The sequence below is a fragment of the Solanum pennellii genome, chromosome 11 (assembly GCF_001406875.1).
Source record: "Solanum pennellii chromosome 11, SPENNV200".
Classification (NCBI taxonomy): Eukaryota; Viridiplantae; Streptophyta; class Magnoliopsida; order Solanales; family Solanaceae; genus Solanum; species Solanum pennellii.
In genome coordinates this window covers 57,642,976-57,661,479 of record NC_028647.1, presented here as the reverse complement: position 1 = coordinate 57,661,479, position 18,504 = coordinate 57,642,976, and the positions used below count along the sequence as shown (strand labels likewise).

Genomic DNA, 18,504 nt, shown 5'->3' with positions numbered 1-18,504 from the left:
CAGTGTGTGTGATCTTTTTTGTAACAATTTCAAGTCCATTGTAAACTTGCATTTTATCCGAGTTGATAATTACTCCTCGAAAATGGGTGGCAAGGTCAACAGAGAGACGGGATTTTCCCGTTCCTGTGGCCCCCATTATGAAGATAACTTTCTTCTTGAACTCTTCATTATTGATGAAAGTATTCATTTAATCTACACACACAAAAAAAATAGTTTATAATATGTGACTTTATAAAGTCAAACATTAAAGAATCTTGTAAATATAAAGCTAGTAAGTAGAAATCTTGCTTGACTTGGAATATACTATCTCTAAATATAAAATTTTCTTGATGGTGGATGTGGAAAAAAAAATTACATTCAGCTTTTATAGTAAAATCTTTTTGTGGAGTTATTAATTGACATACCAATTTCATAATTACTGATATATTTCAGGATAAGGATGACTTTTAAAAGTTTGTAGATATGTCAACTTGAATTTTGGTAATTATTATTAAATATATTTTAGGATAAAGTTATGAGTATACGTTGCTTGGAGACCACATAGAGCTGGGCTTTTATAGTAAAAATGTTATTTTTTATAGACTTATTAATTAGTTAACCAAATTAAATATATATAAATTCATATCTTTTAGAATAAGAATAGTTCATTAAAAAATATAGAGATATGTCACCTTAAATTTTGGCAATTAAGCTTAAATTATTTAAGGATGACGTTTCTACATGTATATTGTTATGAGATCACAAGTAGTTACATAAGGATTGTACAAAGAACTCAATAATTTTGTTAACGGAATATATTCAAGTGATAATGCGTCAAATCTTACACTACTCAACAACACATCATAAGTGTTAAGTCTAATTCCATAAGAGGGAAGTGAACAATTATCGATAACTATTTCAATTACGAGTATTTATATTAACTTGTGCACCATATAATAATAGATAAGGACTTTATTGAATCAAGCTTCAACCACCGTGATAGAAATAGGTAGAATATATTCGATACCGATAGATTACAAATTTACTATTTTATCTTCTTTGTCTATGTAACATTTTTAAGTATTGAGTTAAGAATTTTATTCTTCAAAATCCTTTTAGGGTGGAATCTTCCCGAACATTTATGGTGATTTATTATTTTATCACTCTATTAGCTTGACATTATGAGTGATCTCATGTAATTGTGTACGTATGTATTTGTATTAATTTATATTAAATATAAAAGACTTGGACTTGGACTTGGGGTTTGGGCTTGGATCGAAACTTAAAATAAATATTTCGTCTATAGATAAGAATTTTTTTTTACAGACATAGAGTAACATATATAGAAATAAGGGTCATATCATACATATATAATTGTAATGCGATACAAACTGTTCAAAATAGGTCAAAAATAAAAGAGATCAAAACGGAAGATGGCGATAATGACAGTTTCTGTACACTCAATAATAATATTGTGATGATCGTTTTTGAGAAATCTCTTCACAATATCTAGGCATGGTTGCAAAACAATATTCGTCCATGCTTCGTCAAGATCTTCTTCTCTATCTTCTTTGAAAACGTCCGTAGCAATAATATGATGCACTGACCACATTTTCTCGCTTATTAATCGTTGAATTTTGTCAAGTTGGTTACAAATTAACATACGAGTATTACGCTTGATACTTGAAATTGCAGCTTGAAGTATCATCTTCATTGATTCATCATCACCGTCTATGTTTGTTTCTTCCCTTAAATATCTTTCCATTTCAGGGACCCCGATGGACCGTCGGATTCCTTTGGTGTAATGTGCATCTGGAATGAAAATCTGTCGCACCTCATCCACTAGCCCTGCATGCAACACAAATTTAAAGAAGAGTTTTATTTAGTAGAACATATATTTGATAACCATAAGTATTATTAAGAAAATTATATAAGAAAAGCTTTTAGCTAGCTGCATGATAGTATATCTTAATTGATACACAAAATAATTACAAAAATTACCTGCTTTGACCATTTGATCAACCCTCATGTCAACACTACGGTTCAAGACTGATTGCTCAACATCAATCCAAATAAAGCAGCTATCATACTCATATTTGAGCATGAACACAGGATCTTCCACAAGTTTTTCGATATACGAATTTGACCCTCCAACAATAATTGGAACACGTTGAGTCTTCAGTATTTTTTCTATATAGATGACAGCTTGCAAACAAAAATCTTCAGCTGTGAAGTTTGAATCTGGTTCAATTTCACCTAAGAAAATGTGATCAAATTAACTTTCTAAGAATTGAAAGAAATGATTTTTAATAGTAAAGTATATTTTTCACTAGAATCTACAATTACTACTATAAAATTATCTAGGTAGTCATTTGATATAAGTAATCTTGATAATAAACATATATACCTAACAAATAGTGTCGTACACCTTGTTTTTCAGTATGTGTGATCTTGTTTGTAACAATCCAAGTCCCTTGTAAACTTGCATTTTATCCGAGTTGATAATTTCTCCTCGAAAATGGGTGGCAAGGTCAACAGAGAGACGGGATTTTCCCGTTCCTGTGGCCCCATTATGAAGATAACTTTCTTCTTGAACTCTTTATTATTGATGAAAGTATTCATTTTATCTACACACAAAAAAAAGTTAGTTTATAATAGTGAATTCATAAAGTCAGACATTAAAAAATCTTGTAAAATATAAAGCTAGTAAGTAGAAACCTTGCTTGACTTGGAATATACTATCTAAAAATATAAAATTTTCTTGATGGTGGATGTGAAAAAAAAAATTACATTCAGCTTTTATAGTAAAATCTTTTTGTGGAGTTATTAATTGACATACCAATTTCATAATTACAGATATATTTTAGGATAAGAATGACTTCTAAAAGTTTATAGATATGTCAACTTGAATTTTGGTAATTATTATTAAATATATTTTAGGATAAAGTTATGAGTATACGTTGCTAGGAGACCACATAGAGCTGTTCTTTTATAGTAAAAATGTTATTTTTTATAGACTTATTAATTAGTAAACAAAATTAAATATATATAAATTCATATCTATTAGAATAAGAATAGTTCATTAAAAATTTTAGAGATATGTCACCTTAAATTTTGGCGATTAAGCTTAATTTATTTTAGGATGACGTTTCTGGATGTATATTATTATGAGATCACAAGTAGTAACATAAGGATTGTACAAAGAGCTCAATAATTTTGTTAACGAAATATATTCAAGTGATAATGCGTCAAATCTTACACTACTCAACAACACATCATAAGTGTCAAGTCTAATTCCATAAGAGGGAAGTGAACAATTATCGATAACTATTTCAATTACGAGTATTAATATTAACTTGTGCACCATATAGTAATAGATAAGGACTTTATTGAATCAATCTTCAATCACTGTGATAGAATTAGGTAGAATATATTCATTACCGATAAATTACAAATTTACTATTTTATCTTCTTTGTCTATGCAACATATTTAAGTATTGAGTTAAGAATTCTATTGTTCAAAATCCTTTTAGGGTGGAATCTTCCCGAACATTTATGGTGATTTATTATTTTATTACTCTATTATCTTGACATTATGAGTGATCTCATGTAATTGTGTACGTATTTATTTGTATTAATATATATTAAATATAGAAGACCTGGACTTGGACTTAGGGCTTGGGCTTGGATCAGAAACTTAAAATAAATATTTCATCTAAAGATAAGAATCTTTTTACAGACAAGAGTAACATATATAGAAATAAGGGTCATATCATACATGTTTATTTGTAATGTGATACAAACTGTACAAAATAGGTCAAAAATAAAAGAGACCAAAACTTAAGATGGCGATAATGACAGTTTATGTACACTCAATAATAATATTGTGATGATCATTTTTGGGAAATATCTTCACAATACCTAGGCATGGTTGCAAAACAGTATTCGTCCATGCTTCGTCCAGATCTTCTTCTCTGTCTTCTTTGAAAACGTCCGTACCAATAATATGATGCACTGACCACATTTTATCTCTTATTAATCGTTGAATCTTGTCAAGTTGGTTACAAATTAACATACGAGTATTACGCTTGATACTTGAAATTGAAGCTTGAAGAATCATCTTATTTGATTCATCATCTCCGTCTATATTTGTTTCTTCCCTTAAATATTTGTCTATTTCAGGAACACAGATGGACCGTCAGATTCCTTTGGTGTAATCTGCATCTGGAATGAAAATCTGTCGCACCTCATCCACTAGCCCTGCATGCAACACAAATTTAAAGAAGAGTTTTATTTAGTAGAACATATATTTGATAACCAAAAGTATTATTAAGAAGATTATATAAGAAAAGTATTTAGCTAGCTGCATGATAGTATATCTTTATTGATACATAAAATAATTTCAAAAATTACATGCTTTGACCATTTTATCAACCCTCATGTCAACTCTACGGTTTAAGACTGATTGCTCAACATCGATCCAAATAAAGAAACCATCATACTTATATTTGAACATGAACAAAGGATCTTCCACAAGTTTTTCGATATACGAATTTGACCCTCCAACGATAATTGGAACACGTTGAGTCTTCAGTATTTTTTCTATATAGACGACAGCTTGCAAACAAAAATCTTCAGCCGTGAAGTCTGAATCTGGTTCAGTTTCACCTAAGAAATTGTGATCAAACTAACTTTCTCACAATTGAAAGAAATAATTTTTAAATAGTAAAGTATATTTTTCACTAGAATCTATAATTACTACTATAAAATTATCTAGGTAGTCATTTGATAGAAGTATCCTTGAGAATAAACATATATACCTAACAAATAGTGTAGTACACCTTTTTTTTCAGTGTGTGTGATCTTGTTTGTAACAATTTCATGTCCCTTGTAAACTTGCATTTTATCCGAGTTGATTATTTCTCCTCAAAAATGGGTGGCAAGGTCAACAGAGAGACGAGATTTTTCCATTCATGTGTCCCCTATTTCGAAGATCACTTTCTTCTTGATGAACTCTTCATTGTTGATGAATGTATTCATTTTATCTACACACAAAAAAATTAGTATATAATAGTAAAATCTTGCAAATATAAAGCAAGTAAGTAGAAACCTTGCTTGACTTGGAATATATTATCTAAAAATATAAAATTTTCTTGATGGTGGATGTGAAAAAAAAATTAAATTCAGCTTTTATAGTAAAATCTCTTTGTGGAGTTATTAATTGACATACCAATTTCATAATTACTTATATATTTTAGGATAAGAATGACTTTTAAAAGTTTATAGATATGTCAACTTGAATTTTGGTAATTATTATTAAATATATTTAAGAATAAAGTTATTAGTGTATGTTGTTACGAAACCACATAGAGCTGAGCTTTTATAGTAAAAATGTGATTTTTTATAGACTTATTCTCACGACCCAAAACGGGTCGCGAGTGGCACCCACACTTATCCTACTATGTGAGCGAACCAACCTCCCATAAATTGAAAATTAACAATTTCCAACTTTAACCATTTAAATCCATACTCTCTTCTTTCTTCCTATTCCCCTCAATTAATAATATATATATACGATACTACACAATTCTATCTATATTAAAATCATGGGTGGGGGCAAGTTGTACCTGGATGAAGAAGAAATTGAACGCCGCCTGATCGTTATCGCAACACTATTCCCTTTCTTGTTATAAATCAACAAAATAATCATAATAATCTTGTTTTACTTATTTTAATATGGGTCAAATAATATAGGGTCTTAGATAAATTATCACTTTAGTCCATTAACTATTGGTTAAGTTAATTACTTATAATTATTCATTAATTAATTAACCCTTACTAAATTAATATTTAACTATAAATACTCCTCAATTAATTAACTCAAGTTAATCGGATATTTAAAATTTTGAAAAATGACCTTCTGGGTCATCACACATATATACCTAACAAATAGTGTCGTACACCTTGTTTTTCAGTGTGTGTGATCTTTTTTTGTAACAATTTCAAGTCCCTTGTAAACTTGCATTTTATCCGAGTTGATTATTTCTCCTCGAAAATGGGTGGCAAGGTCAACAGAGAGACGGGATTTTCCCGTTCCTGTGGCCCCCATTATGAAGATAACTTTCTTCTTGAACTCTTCATTATTGATGAAAGTATTCATTTTATCTACACACAAAAAAAAATAGTTTATAATAGTGAATTCATAAAGTCAGACATTAAAAAATCTTGTAAATATAAAGCTAGTAAGTAGAAACCTTGCTTGACGTTGAATATACTATCTAAAAATATAAAATTTTCTTTATGATGGATGTGAAAAAAAAAATACATTCAGCTTTTATAGTAAAATCTTTTTGTGGAGTTATTAATTGACATACCAATTTCATAATTACTGATATATTTTAGGATAAGAATGACTTTTAAAAGTTAATAGATATGTCAACTTGAATTTTGGTAATTTTTATTAAATATATTTTAGGATAAAGTTATGAGTATACGTTGCTGGGAGACCACATAGAGCTGGGATTTTATAGTAAAAATGTTATTTTTTATAGACTTATTAATTATTAAACCAAATTAAATATATACAAATTCATTCTATTAGAATAAGAATAGTTCATTAAAAAATTTAGAGATATGTCACCTTAAATTTTGGCGATTAAGCTTAAATTATTTTAGGATGACGTTTCTAGATGTATATTGTTACGAGATCACAAGTAGTTACACAAGGATTGTACAAAGAACTCAATAATTTTGTTAACGGAATATATTCAAGTGATAGTGCGTCAAATCTTACACTACTCAACAACACATCATAAGTGTTAAGTCTAATTCCATAAGAGGGAAGTGAACAATTATTGATAACTATTTCAATTACGAGTATTTATATTAACTTGTGCACCATATAATAATAGATAAGGAATTTATTGAATCAAGCTTCAATCACCGTGATAGAATTAGGTAGAATATATTCATTACCGACAGATTACAAATTTACTATTTTATCTTCTTTGTCTATGTAACATTTTTAAGTATTGAGTTAAGAATTCTATTCTTCAAAATCCTTTTAGGGTGGAATCTACCCGAACATTTATGGGGATTTATTATTTATCACTCTATTAGCTTTACATTATGAGTGATCTCATGTAATTGTGTACGTATGTATGTGTATTAATATATATTAAATATAAAAAACTTGAGCAACTTCACGAGAACATTGTGAAAGGGGGAAATGGCGGCTGTCCGTGCACTTTCCGGAAGACTTGGACTTGGACTTGGGGCTTGGGCTAGGATGAAAACTTAAAATAAATATTTCATCTATAGATGAGAATTTTTTTACAGACAAGAGTAACATATATAGAAATAAGGGTCATATCATACATATATATTTTGTAATGCGATACAAACTGTACAAAATAGGTCGAAAATAAAAGAGACCAAAACAGAAGATGGCGATAATGACAATTTATGTACACTCAATAATAATATTGTGATGATCGTTTTTGAGAAATATCTTCACAATATCTAGGCATGGTTGCAAAACAATATTTGTCCATGCTTCATCAAGATCTTCTTCTCTATCTTCTTTGAAAACGTCCGTAGCAATAATATGATGCACTGACCACATTTTCTCGCTTATTAATCGTTGAATCTTGTCAAGTTGGTTAAAAATTAACATACGAGTATTACGCTTGATACTTGAAATTGAAGCTTGAAGAATCATCTTCTTTGATTCATCATCTCCGTCTATGATTGTTTCTTCCCTTAAATATCTGTCCATTTCAGGGACCCCGATGGATCGTCGGATTCCTTTGGTGTAATCTGCATCTGGAATGAAAATATGTCGCACCTCATCCACTAGCCCTGCATGCAACACAAATTTAAAGAAGAGTTTTATTTAGTAGAACATATATTTGATAACCAAAAGTATTATTAAGAAAATTATATAAGAAAAGTTTTTAGCTAGCTTCATGATAGTATATCTTGATTGATACACAAAATAATTACAAAAATTACCTGCTTTGACCATTTGATCAACCCTCATGTCAACTCTACGGTTCAAGACTGATTGCTCAACATCAATCCAACTAAAGCAGCTATCATACTTATATTTGAACATGAACACAACATCTTCCACAAGTTTTTCGATATACGAATTTTACCCTCCAACAATAATTGGAACACGTTGATTCTTCAGTATTTTTTCTATATAGATGATAGCTTGCAAACAAAAATCTTCAGCTGTGAAGTCTGAATATGGTTCAAATTCACCTAAGAAAATGTGATCAAATTAACTTTCTCAGAATTGAAAGAAATGATTTTTTAATAGTAAAGTATATTTTTCACTAGAATCTATAATTACTACTATAAAATTATCTAGGTAGTCGTTTGATATAAGTAATCTTGAGAATAAACATATATACCTAACAAATAGTGTCGTACACCTTGTTTTTCAGTATGTGTGATCTTGTTTGTAACAATTTAAAGTCCCTTGTAAACTTGTATTTTATCCGAGTTGATAATTTCTCCTCGAAAATGGGTGGCAAGGTCAACAGAGAGACAGGATTTTCCCGTTCCTGTGGCCCCCATTATGAAGATAACTTTCTTCTTGAACTCTTCATTATTGATGAAAGTATTCATTTTATCTACAAACAAAAAAAAATTAGTTTATAATAGTGAATTCATAAAGTCTGACATAAAAAAATCTTGTAAAATATAAAGCTAGTAAGTAGAAACCTTGCTTGACTTGGAATATACTATCTAAAAATATAAAATTTTCTTGATGGTGGATGTGAAAAAAAAAATGACATTAAGCTTTTTTAGTAAAATCTTTTTGTGGAGTTATTAATTGACATACCAATTTCATAATTACTGATAGATTTTAGGATAAGAATGACTTTTAAAAGTTTATAGATATGTCAACTTGAATTTTGGTAATTATTATTAAATATATTTTAGGATAAAGTTATGAGTATACGTTGCTAGGAGACCACATAGAGCTGGGCTTTTATAGTAAGAATGTTATTTTTTATAGACTTATTAATTAGTAAACCAAATTAAATATATATAAATTCATATCTATTAGAATAAGAATAGTTCATTAAAAAATTTAGAGATATGTCACCATAAATTTTGGCGATTAAGGTTAAATTATTTTAGGATGACGTTTCTAGATGTATATCGTTATGAGATCACAAGTAGTTACATAAGGATTTTGTTAAAAGAATATATTCAAGTGATAATGCGTCAAATCTTACACTACTCAACAACACATCATAAGTGTTAAGTCTAATTCCATAAGAGGGAAGTGAACAATTATCGATCACTATTTCAATTACGAGTATTTATATTAACTTGTGCACCATATAATAATAGATAAGGACTTTATTGAATCAAGCTTCAATCACCGTTATAGAATTAGGTAGAATATATTCATTACCGATAGATCAGAAATTTACTATTTTATCTTCTTTGTCTATGTAACATTTTTAAGTATTGAGTTAAGAATTCTATTCTTCAAAATCCTTTTAGGGTGGAATCTTCCCGAATATTTATGGTGATTTATTATTTTATCACTGTATTAGTTTGACATTATGAGTGATCTCATGTAATTGTGTACGTATGTATTTGTATTAGTTTATATTAAATATAAAAGACTTGGACTTGGACTAGGGCTTGGGCTTGGATTGAAACATAAAATAAATATTTCATCTATAGATAAGAATTTTTTTTACAGACAAGAGTAACATATATAGAAATAAGGGTCATATAATACATATATATTTGTAATGCGATACAAACTATACAAAATAGGTCAAAAATAAAAGAGACCAAAACAGAAGATGGTGATAGAGACAGTTTATGTAAACTCAATAATAATATTGTGATCGTTTTTGAGAAATCTCTTCACAAAATCTAGGCATGGTTGCAAAACAATATTCGTCCATGCTTCGTAAAGATCTTCTTCTCTATCTTCTTTGAAAACGTCCGTAGCAATAATATGATGCACTAACCACATTTTCTCGCTTATTAATCGTTGAATCTTGTCAAGTTGGTTACAAATTAACATACGAGTATTACGCTTGATACTTGAAATTGAAGATTGAAGTATCATCTTCTTTGATTCATCATCTCCGTCTATGTTTGTTTCTTCCCTTAAATATCTGTCCATTTCAGGGACCCCGATGGACCGTCGGATTCCTTTGGTGTAATCTGCATCTGGAATGAAAATCTGTCGCACCTTATCCACTAGCCCTGCATGCAACACAAATTTAAAGAAGAGTTTTATTTAGTAGAACATATATTTGATAACCAAAAGTATTATTAAGAAAATTATATAAGAAAAGTTTTTAGCTAGCTGCATGATAGTATATCTTGATTGATACACAAAATAATTACAAAAATTACCTGCTTTGACCATTTGATCAACCCTCATGTCAACTCTACGGTTCAAGACTGATTTCTCAACATCAATCCAAATAAAGCAGCTATCATACTTATATTTGAACATGAACACAGGATCTTCCACAAGTTTTTCGATATACGAATTTGACCCTCCAACAATAATTGGAACACGTTGACTCTTCAGTATTTCTTCTATATAGATGATAGCTTGCAAACAAAAATCTTCAGTTGTGAAGTCTGAATCTGGTTCAATTTCACCTAAGAAAATGTGATCAAATTAACTTTCTCAGAATTGAAAGAAATGATTTTTTAATAGTAAAGTATATTTTTCACTAGAATCTATAATTATTACTATAAAATTATCTAGCTAGTCATTTGATATAAGTAATCTTGAGAATAAACATATATACCTAACAAATAGTGTCGTACACCTTGTTTTTCAGTATGTGTGATCTTGTTTGTAACAATTTCAAGTCCCTTGTAAACTTGCATTTTATCTGAGTTGATAATTTCTCCTCGAAAATGGGTGGCAAGGTCAACAGAGAGACGAGATTTTCCCGTTCCTGTGGCCCCCATTATAAAGATAACTTTCTTCTTGATCTCTTCATTATTGATGAAAGTATTCATTTTTTCTACAAACAAAAAAAAATTAGTTTATAATAGTGAATTCATAAAGTCAGACATAAAAAAACTTGTAAAATATAAAGCTAGTAAGTAGAAACCTTGCATGACTTGGAATATACTATCTAAAATTATAAAATTTTCTTGATGGTGGATGTGAAAAAAAAATAACATTAAGCTTTTATAGTAAAATCTTTTTGTGGAGTTATTAATTGACATACCAATTTCATAATTACTGATATATTTTAGGATAAGAATGACTTTTAATAGTTTTTAGATATGTCAACTTGAATTTTGGTAATTATTATTAAATATATTTTAGAATAAAGTTATGAGTTTACGTTGCTAGGAGACCACATAGAGCTTGGCTTTTATACTACAAATGTTATTTTTTATAGACTTATTAGTTAGTAAACCAAATTAAATATATATAAATTCATATCTATTAGAATAAGAATAGTTCATTAAAAAATTTAGAGATATGTCACCTTAAATTTTGGCGATTAAGCTTAAATTATTTTAGGATGACGTTTCTAGATGTATATCGTTATGAGATCACAATTAGTTACATAAGGATTGTACAAAGAACTCAATAATTTTGTTAACAGAATATATTCAAGTGATAATGCGTCAAATCTTACACTACTCAACAACACATCATAAGTGTTAAGTCTAATTCCATAAGAGGGAAGTGAACAATTATCGATAACTATTTCAATTACGAGTATTTATATTAACTTGTGCACCATATAATAATAGATAAGGACTTTATTGAATCAAGCTTCAATCACCGTGATAGAATTAGGTAGAATATATTCATTACCGATAGATTAGAAATTTACTATTTTATCTTCTTTGTCTATGTAACATTTTTAAGTATTGAGTTAAGAATTCTAATCTTCAAAATCCTTTTAGGGTGGAATCTTCCCGAATATTTATGGTGATTTATTATTTTATCACTCTATTAGCTTGACATTATGAGTGATCTCATGTAATTGTGTACGTATGTATTTGTATTAGTTTATATTAAATATAAAAGACTTGGACTTGGACTAGGGCTTGGGCTTAGATCGAAACATAAAATAAATATTTCATCTATAGATAAGAACTTTTTTACAGACAGGAGTAACATATATAGAAATAAGGGTCATATCATACTTTTTTTTTTTGTAATGCGATACAAACTGTACAAAATAGGTCAAAAATAAAAGAGACCAAAACAGAAGATGGTGATAAAGATAGTTTAAGTAAACTCAATAATAATATTGTGATGATCGTTTTTGAGAAATCTCTTCACAATATCTAGGCATGGTTGCAAAACAATATTCGTCCATGCTTCGTCAAGATCTTCTTCTCTATCTTCTTTGAAAACGTCCGTAGCAATAATATGATGCACTGACCACATTTTCTCGCTTATTAATCGTTGAATCTTGTCAAGTTGGTTACAAATTAACATACGAGTATTACGCTTGATACTTGAAATTGAAGCTTGAAGAATCATCTTCTTTGATTCATCATCTCCGTCTATGTTTGTTTCTTCCCTTAAATATCTGTCCATTTCAGGGACCCCGATGGACCGTCGGATTCCTTTGGTGTAATCTGCATCTGGAATGAAAATCTGTCGCACCTCATCCACTAGCCCTGCATGCAACACAAATTTAAAGAAGAGTTTTATTTAGTAGAACATATATTTGATAACCAAAAGTATTATTAAGAAAATTATATAAGAAAAGTTTTTAGCAAGCTTCATGATAGTATATCTTGATTGATACACAAAATAATTACAAAAATTACCTGCTTTGACCATTTGATCAACCCTCATGTCAACTCTACGGTTCAAGACTGATTGCTCAACATCAATCCAAATAAAGCAGCTATCATACTTATATTTGAACATGAACACATGATCTTCCACAAGTTTTTCGATATACGAATTGGACCCTCCAACAATAATTGGAACACGTTGAGTCTTAAGTATTTTTTCTATATAGATGATAGCTTGCAAACAAAAATCTTCAGCTGTGAAGTCTGAATCTGGTTCAATTTCACCTAAGAAAATGTGATCAAATTAACTTTCTCTGAATCGAAAGAAATGATTTTTTAATAGTAAAGTATATTTTTCACTAGAATCTATAATTACTACTATAAAATTATTTAGGTAGTCATTTGATATAAGCAATCTTGAGAATAAACATATATACCTAACAAATAGTGTCGTACACCTTGTTTTTCAGTATGTGTGATCTTGTTTGTAACAATTTCAAGTCCCTTGTAAACTTGCATTTTATCCGAGTTGATAATTTCTCCTCGAAAATGGGTGGCAAGGTCAACAGAGAGACGGGATTTTCCCGTTCCTGTGGCCCCCATTATGATGATAACTTTCTTCTTGAACTCTTCATTATTGATGAAAGTATTCATTTTATCTACAAACAAAAAAAAATTAGTTTATAATAGTGAATTCATAAAGTCAGACATAAAAAAATCTTGTAAAATATAAAGCTAGTAAGTATAAACCTTGCTTGACTTGGATATACTATCTAAAAAATATAAAATTTTCTTGATGGTGGATGTGAAAAAAAAATTACATTCAGCTTTTATAGTAAAATCTTTCTGTGGAGTTATTAATTGACATACCAATTTCATAATTACTGATATATTTTAGGATAAGAATGACTTTTAAAAGTTTATAGATATGTCAACTTGAATTTTGGTAATTATTATTTAATATATTTTAGGATAAAGTTATGAGTATACGTTGCTAGGAGACCACAAAGAGCTGGGCTTTTATAGTAAAAATGTTATTTTTTTATAGACTTATTAATTAGTAAACCAAACTAAATATATATAAATTCATATCTATTAGAATAAGAATAGTTCATTAAAAAATATAGAGATATGTCACCTTAAATTTTGGCGATTAAGCTTAAATTATTTTAGGATGACGTTTCTAGATGTATATCGTTATGAGATCACAAGTAGTTACATATGGATTGTACAAAGAACTCAATAATTTTGTTAACGGAATATATTCAAGTGATAATGCGTCAAATCTTACACTACTCAACAACACATCATAAGTGTTAAGTCTAATTCCATAAGAGGGAAGTGAACAATTATCGACAACAATTTCAATTACGAGTATTTATATTAACTTGTGCACCATATAATAATATATAAGGACTTTATTGAATCAAGCTTCAATCACCGTGATAGAATTAGGTAGAATATATCATTACCGATAGATTACAAATTTANTTAAAAATTTACTATTTTATCTTCTTTGTCTATGTAACATTTTTAAGTATTGAGTTAAGAATTCTATTCTTCAAAATCCTATTAGGGTGGAATCTTCCCGAACATTTATGGTGATTTATTATATTATCACTCTATTAGCTTGACATTATGAGTGATCTCATGTAATTGTGTACGTACGCATTTTTATTAATATATATTAAATATAAAAGACTTGGACTTGGACTTGGGGCTTGGGCTTGGATCGAAACTTAAAATAAATATTTCATATATAGATAAGAATTTTTTTACAGACAAGAGTAACATATATAGAAATAAGGGTCATATCATACATATATATTTGTAATGCGATACAAACTGTACAAAATAGGTCAAAAATAAAAGAGACCAAAATAGAAGATGGCGATAAAGACAGTTTATGTACACTCAATAATAATATTGTGATGATCGTTTTTGAGAAATCTCTTCAGAATATCTAGGCATGGTTGCAAAATAGTATTCGTCCATGCTTCGTCAAGATCTTCTTCTCTATCTTCTTTGAAAACGTCCGTGGCAATAATATGATGCACTGACCACATTTTCTCGCTTATTAATCGTTGAATCTTGTCAAGTACAACTTAACATACGAGTATTACGCTTCATACTTGGAATTGAAGCTTGAAGAATCATCTGCTTTGATTCATCATCTCTGTCCATATTTGTTTTTTCCCTTAAATATATGTCCATTTCAGGGACACCGATGGACTTTCGTATTCCGTTGGTGTAATCTGCATCTGGAATGAAAATTTGTCGCACCTCATCCACTAGCCCTGCATGCAACACAAATTTAAAGAAGAGTTTTATTTAGTAGAACATATATTTGATAACTAAAAGTATTATTAAGAAAATTATATAAGTAAAGTTTTTAGCTAGCTGCATGATAGTATATCTTGATTGATACATAAAATAATTACAAAATTACCTTCTTTGACCATTTGATCAACCCTCATGTCAACTCTACGGTTCAAGACTAATTGCTCAACATCAATTCAAATAAAGCAACTGTCATACTTATATTTGAACATTGACACAGAATCTTAAACAAGTTTTTCAATATACGAATTTGACCCTCCAACAGTAATTGGAACACGTTGAGTCTTCATTATTTTTTCTATATAGACGACAACTTGCAAACGAAAATCTTCAGCTGTGAAGTTTGAATCTGGTTCAATTTCACCTAAGAAAATTTGATCAAATTAACTTTCTCAGAATTGAAAGAAATAATTTTTTAATAGTAAAGTATATTTTTCACTAGAATCTATAATTACTACTATAAAATTATCTAGGTAGTCATTTGATATAAGTTTTCTTGAGAATAAACATATTGTCACGACCCAAAAATGGGCGTGATGGCACTCTTCGTATCCCACCAAGACAAGTCAGCCTAACCCAATAATTTTGATAAAATGCAGAAACAAAACAAAAGCCTGATAACGATTACTAATACGGAAACAATTCAACTTAATTCAATTCCAAAACCTTGTTGTCATGTGCACAAGCCTCTAATGTAAATACTAGAATTGAAATGAAAATACGAGTCTAACATGAAGTTATCTTTCAAGTAAAAACGGAGTCATAAACTGGAGTAGGAAAGTTCGCTGAGATGACAAACAACTACCTCATAATCCTCCACAAGATGCCTCGTAAATGAAATGAATGAAAGATATCACAAAAATTCGGGCTCGTAACCTACAAAAATTTGTAGAAGCAAGGGGTGAGTACCAAGCCACGTGGTACCCGACAAGCAAACCTCTAAACACAAGTTAAGGGAACAAAATACGGGTACTCCTTACACCTTAACTGAACCTCCACACTACAAACAGCTCACAGTTTTCCAAACACACAACTCAATAACCACACTCTATTAGTTTACATATTCTCAATAACAACTCAATATTCAACAGTCACAATTGTCACAGAGAAACACTAACAAGATCAGCAAAACATGTATTCAAGTTCATCAATAATAAAAATGTGTAATGCTATGAGATGCAATGTCAAGTATGGTGATGCATGTCTTCCCTAACGATACACACCCGCTGTCTCTCTGTCTGGGACCCATGGGGGACATATCTTTCCACGCATCTGTCGCGGCGCACCACACGACCCTCGATAATAGTAACCATTGCGGCGCACGACACGTCCCTCGAAATATAATATCCATCACGGCATGCGATACGACCCTCGAAATGGTACATTCTCTCACCCCAACCATGTCTTAGAGACAGTGCAAATGACATGCTCAAATGAAAATGAGGAGATAACCATTTGGATAACAAAGCACAATTTACAACAAGGAATACAACACCAACAAATAATAATTAAGTCTCAAAGTCATTCTCAACACCACACAAGGAATTACACGAATTTCATACGCTTAACAAGGGTTTAGAAATCCACTTGCCTCAAATGAACGAACAATCACTCCAGGACTTGAGTTTTCCCCTTTCGTTGAGCTTCCAAACCAATGCAATCTATTCATGTATATAGTCAGAATTAGATTCCGACACTAACAACACTTATATTATGTAGGTGTAGCTTAGACCGAAAAGCTTATCCAAATTTATAATTAAGTTAACATATAAATTCTCATATTTCTAAATTTCAAGTCTAGGGTTAAATTTCAAACTCTCCAATATTATAAATCTAATAATATTCACATAATGTAATGCCCTTAATAGTTAAATACATATTTTTATAGGTCAAAACTTGAATTATAATGTGACCATAATAAGAAAATAAGTTAATTACGAACTGTATGAAAAAATATAATTTAAGAAACCTACGGATTCACATACTACATCGTAATTCCCTTGTACAACCATACTATATTTTAATATAATATTATAATAGCTTACACATTAATTGACGACCATTTGCTAATGAATGACTGGACCTTCTTCCCCCCCCCCCCTACTCCACAAATTGAAAATGCCCGACTTTTCTTAACAATTTTCAACTTTAACCATTTAAATCCATACTCTTTTCTTTCTTCCTATTCCCCGCAATTAATAATATATATATAGGATACTATACAATTCTATCTATATTAAAATCACGGGTTGGGGCAAGTTGTACCTGGAGGAAGAAGAAATTGAACGCCGCCTGATCGTTATCGCAACCCTATTCCCTTTCTTGTTATATATTAATAAAATAATCATAATAATCTTGTTTTACTTATTTTAAATATGGGTCAAATAATATAGGGTCTTAAATAAATTATCACTTAAGTCCATTAACTATTGGTTAATTTATTATTCATTAATTAATTAACCCTTACTAAATGAATATTTATCTATAAATACTCCTCAAGTAATTAACTCAATTTAATCGGATATTTAAAATTTACAAAAATGACCTTCTGGGTCATCACATTATCCACCACTAGAAATCATGTTCGTCCTCGAACATATGATTAAAGAAAATACGTGGAGCTTCAAAAAGTTGAGGATATCTGGCACGCATGTCAGACTCAGTCTCCCAAGTTGCCTCTTCCACTGATCGGTGCTTCCATTGCACCTTCACTGAAGCAATCTCTTTGGTCCTAAGCTTTCGAACTTGCCTATCCAAAATAGCTATAGGCTCCTCCTCAAATGTCAAGTCTGGACCCAACTCCAAAGACTCAAGTGAAAGCACATGAGATTCATCCGGAATATACTTCTGAAGCATAGAGACATGGAAAACAGGATGAACTGCCGACAAAATAGGTGGCAAGGCCAACTTATAGGCCACCTCTACCACTCGACTCAAAATCTCAAAAGGTCCAATGAGCCTAGGGCTAAGCTTGACCTTCTTTCCAAACCTCATCACAACCTTCATGGGTGATACTCGGAGCCAAAAATGATCACCCTCCATAAACATTAAGACTCTAACTCTCCGTTCTGCATAACTTTTCTATCGACTCTGGGCTGTCAACAGTCTATAGTGAATCATACGGACTTGCTCCATAGCATCTCTAAGCAAGTCTGCATCCAAAGAGTCCATCTCCGCCGAATCACATCAACCAATTGGAGATCTACACCGTCTACCATACAATGCCTCAAATGAGGCCATTTGGATACTAGAGTGATAATTCTTATCATAGGTGAACTCCGCTAAGGGTAAATGTTGATGCCATCTAGCACCAAAATCGACTACACACGCTCGAAGCATATCTTCCAATACCTGAATGGTCCGCTCAGATTGAACATCTGTCTGAGGGTGAAATGCCGT

The 18,504-nt window shown here is 30.4% G+C and overlaps 3 protein-coding genes and 1 pseudogene across 3 annotated transcripts; all 4 read right to left on the bottom strand.

Moving 5' to 3' along the window:
- Positions 1–4,177: 4,177 nt before the first annotated feature.
- LOC107003976 lies at positions 4,178–8,616 on the bottom strand (annotated as a pseudogene).
- Positions 8,617–9,835: 1,219 nt separating this feature from the next.
- Positions 9,836–11,007, bottom strand: LOC107003974 (adenylate isopentenyltransferase 5, chloroplastic-like). Its single transcript, XM_015202202.1, has 3 exons — positions 10,791–11,007; positions 10,384–10,638; positions 9,836–10,230 (listed from the first exon to the last, which is right to left on the bottom strand). The coding sequence occupies exons 1-3, from the start codon at positions 11,005–11,007 to the stop codon at positions 9,836–9,838; spliced, it is 867 nt and encodes a 288-aa protein (XP_015057688.1).
- A 1,237-nt stretch (positions 11,008–12,244) lies between these two features.
- On the bottom strand, positions 12,245–15,242 carry LOC107003973 (adenylate isopentenyltransferase 5, chloroplastic-like). Its single transcript, XM_015202201.1, has 5 exons — positions 15,215–15,242; positions 14,880–15,062; positions 13,203–13,424; positions 12,796–13,050; positions 12,245–12,642 (listed from the first exon to the last, which is right to left on the bottom strand). The coding sequence occupies exons 1-5, from the start codon at positions 15,240–15,242 to the stop codon at positions 12,245–12,247; spliced, it is 1,086 nt and encodes a 361-aa protein (XP_015057687.1).
- Positions 15,243–15,329: 87 nt separating this feature from the next.
- LOC114074766 lies at positions 15,330–18,099 on the bottom strand. Its single transcript, XM_027912741.1, has 2 exons — positions 17,721–18,099; positions 15,330–15,469 (listed from the first exon to the last, which is right to left on the bottom strand). Exons 1-2 carry the CDS (start codon positions 18,097–18,099, stop codon positions 15,330–15,332), a joined length of 519 nt encoding a protein of 172 aa, XP_027768542.1.
- Positions 18,100–18,504: the final 405 nt, after the last annotated feature.

Bases quoted from the DNA above. Each gene is read 5' to 3' on its own strand.
- LOC107003974 (XM_015202202.1), bottom strand. From the start codon at position 11,007: ATGAATACTTTCATCAATAATGAAGAGATCAAGAAGAAAGTTATCTTT. The intron at 10,639-10,790 runs GTATATATGTTT...ACATTTTCTTAG, and splicing joins TGTACGACACTATTTGTTAG to GTGAAATTGAACCAGATTCA. The intron at 10,231-10,383 runs GTAATTTTTGTA...TGTTGCATGCAG, and splicing joins TGATCAAATGGTCAAAGCAG to GGCTAGTGGATAAGGTGCGA.
- LOC107003973 (XM_015202201.1), bottom strand. From the start codon at position 15,242: ATGAGGGTTGATCAAATGGTCAAAGAAG. The intron at 15,063-15,214 runs GTAATTTTGTAA...TGTTGCATGCAG, and splicing joins TGATCAAATGGTCAAAGAAG to GGCTAGTGGATGAGGTGCGA. The intron at 13,425-14,879 runs GTATGTTAAGTT...TTTTGTTTGTAG, and splicing joins AAGTATGAAGCGTAATACTC to ATAAAATGAATACTTTCATC.
- LOC114074766 (XM_027912741.1), bottom strand. From the start codon at position 18,099: ATGAGGTTTGGAAAGAAGGTCAAGCTTAGCCCTAGGCTCATTGGACCT. The intron at 15,470-17,720 runs GTATTTTCTTTA...AAATTTTCTTAG, and splicing joins TCAACTTTTTGAAGCTCCAC to GTGAAATTGAACCAGATTCA.